Source organism: Sinocyclocheilus anshuiensis, unplaced genomic scaffold, assembly GCF_001515605.1.
Source record: "Sinocyclocheilus anshuiensis isolate Anshui unplaced genomic scaffold, SAMN03320099.WGS_v1.1 scaffold861, whole genome shotgun sequence".
Classification (NCBI taxonomy): domain Eukaryota; kingdom Metazoa; phylum Chordata; class Actinopteri; order Cypriniformes; family Cyprinidae; genus Sinocyclocheilus; species Sinocyclocheilus anshuiensis.
In genome coordinates this window covers 215,644-222,715 of record NW_015554217.1, presented here as the reverse complement: position 1 = coordinate 222,715, position 7,072 = coordinate 215,644, and the positions used below count along the sequence as shown (strand labels likewise).

General features: G+C 38.5%; 1 protein-coding gene across 1 annotated transcript in view; it reads right to left on the bottom strand.

Annotated features, from left to right (window-relative positions):
* LOC107671127 (protein bicaudal C homolog 1-B-like) overlaps positions 1–7,072 on the bottom strand; it is a 34,816-nt gene that overhangs the window by 21,471 nt on the left and 6,273 nt on the right. The window contains exon 2 of the mRNA XM_016463979.1: positions 1,985–2,031. Coding sequence (XP_016319465.1) covers positions 1,985–2,031 — 47 coding nt within the window. The remainder of the gene's footprint in view (positions 1–1,984; positions 2,032–7,072) is intronic.

Here is a 7,072-nt window from a genome sequence, read left to right as displayed (position 1 = left end):
ACATTGGAGAGCTGACAGGAAAGTGTTGGGTGGAGAGAGGGGAGCGGGATCGGCAAAGGACCTCGAGGCAGGAATTGAACTCGGGTCACCGTGACGACGCACTAACCACAAGGCTATCGGCGCCGACACCCTTATCTATCTTCTAAATATATGTTATTGATCTTATTGTGAATGATTCATCTGTGCATGAGAACTTAGTAAAGAAGAAAAGCTCTCTCAATACTTCAATTTCATTACCATTTCATCTCACCTAAAAAAAAAAAGTCACATACACACCAAATAAACTGCAACAAAGATGCATACAAGAAAATGTCTAAATGTGCCATGAATTGCCCGAGAACTGGCATTTGCTAAAAAAGATAACCACAAAGGCCTTCTGGATCAACCATAGAAAGACAGCAAAAGTGCAAGTGAGGACAGAAACCAGTGATTGTATCAATACCGCAATCAGAGAAGCGCTGTTCATAGACTATACACAAGCCACAATCATCTGAACCAAACCAAGAATATTTTGACAATTTCATTGGCCCTTGTTATCTCTGTTTATTAGAAACCTAAGCAGGGATAATTGTTTGGATCAAATCAATCAAACTTCTGAATTGGCTCCTCCATTGAGCATCTTTGGTCAGATTTACTGTGTTTGAAGAAGCCTCACCACAAACTCTCACACACACACACACACAAAACGCTGGAAAGACCAGCATGCTACTGGAATATGGATGATAGTTGTGATAGAGTTTGTGTGTTCAATAGCTATAGTGTGTGATGCTGGAGATGGGAGATCTACTTCCATCCTGCTTTGAAACTAATGCTAAAATTGCTCATAACAATCAAGTTCTAATCATTTAAACATAATACAGTGAAGCTGAAAGAGCTGGCTCCCCAAACAATGTATATACAGGTAAAGTGGGACATCACAACATCAAAAACTAGGCCTACTGTTCAAAAGGTTAGGGTTAATAAGGTTTTGTAAGATTTTCAAATGATTTTAAAACATTTAAAAAAAAATAAAAAATTCTTACCTTCTGAAAATAATCCTCTCCTCCATTTATCCTCCCCTCACTGGCCACTGTGTGAGAAAAAGAGAGAGACATTTAGATGACTAACTTTCTGAATGAAAAGTCATATACACCTAGGATGGCTTGAGGGTGAGTAAATCATGGGGTAATTTTCATTTTTGGGTGAACTATCGATTTAATACTGAAACTGTAACTATGGCCGCAGAAGTGTAATGCTTCAAGATAATAATGTTCAAGATAATAATAATCATCATGTAAAGAAAACCCAGTGATATCGCTTCCCATGTCACCACTATCAAAAATGATTTTTGATAGTTTACTAGTGGGTGATTCTCAGAAGACCAAAATATAGACAGCATCGGACAGAACAAAATAGTACAAAATTAGGACAAAAAATGGAAAACACATCACAAACATAGGCAAAAGTATAAGAGACACAGAAAGTCCAGTTCTTACTCACTTAATGTTGGCAAGAATTGTTATCTCTGTTTATTAGAAACCTAAGCAGGGATAATTGTTTGGACCAAATCAATCAAACTTCTGAATTGGCTCCTCCGTCGAGCATCTTCGGTCAGATGTACTGTGTGTTTGAAGAAGCCTCACCGCAAACTCACGCACACACCAATATATGCTGGAAACACCAGCATGCTACTGGAATATGGATGACAGTTGTGATAGAGTCTGTGTGTTAAATAGCTACAGTGTGTGATGCGGCAGATGGAAGATCTACTTCCATCCTGTTTTGAAACTAAAGCTGAAATTGGTAACAACAATCGCGTTCTAATCATTTAAACATAATACAGTGAAGCTGAAAGAGCTGGCTCCCCAAACAATGTATATACAGGTAAAGTGGGACATCACAACATCAAAAACTAGGCCTACTGTTCAAAAGGTTAGGGTTAATAAGGTTTTGTAAGATTTTCAAATGATTTTAAAACATTTAAAAAAAAATAAAAAATTCTTACCTTCTGAAAATAATCCTCTCCTCCATTTATCCTCCCCTCACTGGCCACTGTGTGAGAAAAAGAGAGAGACATTTAGATGACTAACTTTCTGAATGATATTTAAGCAATAAGTTATGAGAATCCATGCTATATTGTGAATGAGTCACATTTTAAGGTTGCTGTTTGGCACGATATGAAAGCTTTAATGCTAGATTCACATTCTCAAGATGTATTCAAAGTAAACCACAAAACACACACATACAAGAATCAGGCAGCATTCTCATAACCTGCTGAAACTAACACATATGCTTGTCTTTTACACACACACAATCAGCTGTATGCAAGCTCACACTCATGCACTGAGTTATAGATGACAAAAAAACAGTTCATAAATCTTAAAGGGATAGTTCACCCAAAAATGAAAATTTTATGTTTATCTGCTTACCCCCAGGGCATCCAAGATGTAGGTGACTTTGTTTCTTCTTTGAGAGATAGGTGGCGGTAATGCACTTATAAGTCTGCGATCCGCCATAAAGCAAGAAGAAGAATAAAACGCCTCACCCGCCTGCTGTTGAGAATGCGCTCAGGAGGACGCGCTGCCACTCAGGACAGTTCGAACAGTTCGGACATTGCGTGAATCAGAGGTAAAAAACGATATAAATACTGTTCAGTTTCTTGCACAGACCGATCGTTTTTGTGTCTTTACACATCAATGTATCGTCACGAGCCGCAGGGTTTAATTTGTGTATGTTTTTTTTTTACTCTCAAAGCCGTGATTCCCATTCACCTCCATTATAAGACTGACAGACTGCAACGGTTTGTGTTAAAAATCTTTGTTTGTGTTCTACTGAAGAAACAAAGTCACCTACATCTTGGATGCCCTGGGGGTAAGCAGATAAACATCAAATTTTCATTTTTGGGTGAACTATCCCTTTAATAAACACACTCACAGCATCCCACACAGGGTATGACGCTCGCATATGGCTTATGCATGTACAGATAGGGTTAGGTATCGTTCGGGTTTTTTCCGATACCGGTGCCAAATCGATACTTTTAAAACGGTTCTGGTGCCTAAATGGTGCCTGAACCGATACTTAAAAAAAAAAATTCCCAAAATAGGTTGGATTGGCCATTATTGAGCACTATAAACACATTTAATGTCGGTTTCATTCATACTGGACGCCAGAGGGAACCAGAAACGCCACATGAGTATCACAGAAGGAGAAGGACTCAGGAAATCCCTAATATGGACAAAGGCATTGCTATCGCTGTAACCGAGTAAACAGAAGATATAAACGTTTTGAATGATAAAACAAAGACAATAAACACTCGACTGCGACAATGTAGGCCTATAGTTTATCTGTGTTATTCAAGCCATCTTTGGTATTTTCATCATAATTAAGTATATTTATAATCCATTGCTAATCGACATAGCCTTTTTACCATATGCTTTTTACAGTATAGAACAGTATCTGCCTGCTGTCATCAGAGCAAGTGTAATTGCTGCATTCACACGCTCCTGTAATTGCTGCTTTCCCGAGTTGTGCTTTTAAGTCGGAATGTGAAAACAACATGGACACTCGTGTTGTATTTGTATTATTAGAGCTTTCCGACTTGCGTTCGTGAATTTTCTCAGGCGGGAAATTATTTTTCACGTGCTGTGCCGGTGATCCTTACGTCCGTTTCGGAGAACCAGAGAACAAATATTTCAATCGATCGCTCAAGCAATTGGTGGCACCGAAATCTGCGTTCTGATCCGGTTCTAGTACATACCGGTTACATAGTACATAGTGCCATATTGGCAGCGGGTTTCGGTACCCAACCCTATGTACAGCATGTGTCGAAACTGCTCTTTGACAATACAAAAAAGTCAATTTCAACTAGTACAATGATCTACATCATTTATCCAACCATTATCAGACTTCGGATCTCTCAAATATGTAATATGTAATTAAAGTGTGATGTTGAAAAACAAAACTGTTCAAAGACTCTCAGTCAGGTGTGATGAAAACATTGGGTTCACAGGAAAATCTGAGAATTTGTTTGCTTTGGTGGGACGCTGGGCCTCCAGATGTTTGGTTGAGATTGTCCTATCATATAAAATGAAACATTCCTGTGTTTGTGTCTACATAGAGGGCGATTCATCTAATAGCGCCAAACCCTCTCCTGCACTTTGCTTTACCTTTAAAGATGAAATATGGATTTCATAGAGAGGTCAGAATAACAAACCCCAAAATGGTTTATAATAAAAGGAAATAAAAGGGTTGGAAATGGGACAATCTTGTCATCTAAATGTCTTAATGAGCCTAAAATCACAAAAAGCACATCCACCCATCTCTCCATGAAATTCACTACATTTCCTGATCCAAACAAGGAAAGGAAGAGCTACAATTACAAGAAGTGTCCATCTTATTACACCAAGGTTTGGTTTGATTTAAACCCATTGCACCGGCTAGTCAACGGAGCAATGCAGGGATTTAGACTGCAATGATGAAATTTAGAGATTCTTTTGGAAAACAAAGAAATGGTATCATCACAATTTTTCAACAGTGTCTGGCATGTGGTGGAGAGAGAGAAAGAGACGGATGAAAACATGGACAGAGAAGTGGTTTCAATCTTCGAAACCCGTGTTCCCAAAACAAAATCTATTAAAATACTTTCATTTATCGATTCCACCTAATTTTAAGCAGAAACATTTTGATTGTACCCGGTTTTAATAAACAAGTTATTTTCCAGATAACAAGCACAAACAGTGTTAAAGTGCCCCTATTATGCCATTTTTAAGGTTGCTAATATTGTTTTATGAGTCTACTAAAACAGGTTTACATGCATGCAAGGTCAAAAAATACGTTAGTTTTCTCAAAAAATAGATTTAATTTTACCTAATTTCTAAATGATTCGTAAACGACTCGTGCGAAGCAGTTCAAAGAATCAGTCTCTCTAAACCCCTCCTTTCCGTGAGCCCTCACTGCTGTGATTGGTCAGATGGCGCAGTCCTTTGTGATTGGTCCAGAGCCGTAGAGAGATTGGCTCTGGATTGGTCTACCGCGTACAGCGCGTGTCGGAAATGAGTAGAGCACAGTCTCGTGAGTACCCCCCGGCCTGCGAGGGGCGATGGGGGTATGTGACGAGAGGGACGGGGCCGAGAGCCGTGGGAACAGAGCGAGGCCGGTGGAGTAAATGCTAATGCACGACACCTGCGCCACTCACCGGTCACGAGTCCCAAGGAGGAGCTCCGGAAGGATAAAAGGAGATGCCACACATACTCCTCAAAACATTAGATTCATCCGCGCTGGAGCCGTGCTGACTCACAGCCCACGCAAGCTAGATAATTCCGCACACAGCTGCAATTCCAGGTTTTCAAACAGAGATGGCAACAAAGAGGCAAAATTTATGGACTGCAACAATATAACATTTCAATATCAATATCATTCATATCAGATGCTGTAAATTGAATCAAGTTTCGTGAGATGTTTGGATGATATCGTATCTCTGCAGCACGGATACACATGTGGTCACTCATCTATAATGAGTACAGCATGCAACAGATTAACACCTCTAAACTAAACCGGTCCCCACTACTCACAGATCAGCACATAAATGCTTACGATTCCATGTTAATTTCAAAAATGTTACTTTAAAATACTCTTGATACTCTCTCTTTCTCAGACTCACAGAAACAACAGGCACACGTCCAATAGAAAACATGTATATACTCTCACATGGAGAAAAATATGAAAATAGCAAGCCTCAAACCAGACAGAATGTTAAATGTAGTGTGTGTGTGTGTGTTGATTTCAGGCCTTTCCTGTGCTCTATTTAGGATGTGTGTCAGAAAACCTCCACAGCTTTTGAGTTTCTGAAACATACAGCTTCATACACACACATCCAGAGTAGTGTTTGATTATAGCACAGCTCCTGTAAACTATGTGTGTGTTAGGAATGTGATGAATAAGCGAGTGTAAGAACAAAAGTGTATAATTTGAGTGCATTTCTTCTGGATAATTCTGGAACTTCCCTTCAACTCCAGAGCTCCAAGAGTGGGCGAGACATCAGAGAAACTTACCCATGATCAGCATCTGGACTCAAATCTTCTTAACTATTAAGATTTGAAGCCATATGTTCTGAGTGACGTGACAACCTACACTACTGTTCAAAAGTTTGGGGTCAGTAAGATTTTATCTTTGTCAGAAATTAATTATTTTGTTCAGCAAGAATACATTAAATTGATCAAAAGTGACTGTAAAGACATTTATAATGTAAAACTTACTAAATAATTTTTATTTAAAAGGTGACATATGAAAATCGGACTTTTCCGGGTTTTAAGTACTATAATTAGGTCCCCGGTGAATCTACCAACCAAGGAAACGTGAAAAAGATTAACCCAGTAACTTTGTTTTGGGAAGCCTTTTTCTGCAAGCGTCACTCCCTTGGTGACGTGGCAAAGGGATCTCATTATAATATTACCGCCCCTTAATCTGTAAGTTTACACCCACTGTGCCGTCATTGTGTTTTCGCAAGCGACAACGGTGTACCACAGGGTTCCCACTCTTTCATGAACACTAGATTCAAGGACTTTCAAGGACTTTTTCAAGCACCATTTATTTTATATCAAGCACCTATCAAATTCACACCCCAGCATATGTAGTGTCATGAAAGACCTTACATTACTTAACATTTCACTTACACTTAACATTTACATTAAACATTTCAGAGTAATAATGTTTGGAATGTGTAGGTTTAATAAATTTAGACCGCTGTCCCAGTGAGCATTTTGCTGACCAATGGTCATGCCTTAACTTTGACATTTCTGTATTGCATTCGTTTTTTTTAATATTTCTCATGGGGATTTAATCATTTTTGATTTCTCAGTCTGAGTTAAATCTTTTTTTTTGTTTGTTTTTTTGGCTCATTTCATCCGTAAAAAAAAACCTGCCTTAATAAGGAGGAAAAAACTCTGCCTTAAGGAAAAAATTCTGCACACCTTAATAAGAAGTTTTTAATTTCTAGCCTTCATGGACAATTATATACAGTATCACTTCTAAATTATTAAATACAAAAATAATAGTAGTTATTAAGATTGATGTGGTTTGGAATTGGTAAAATGTG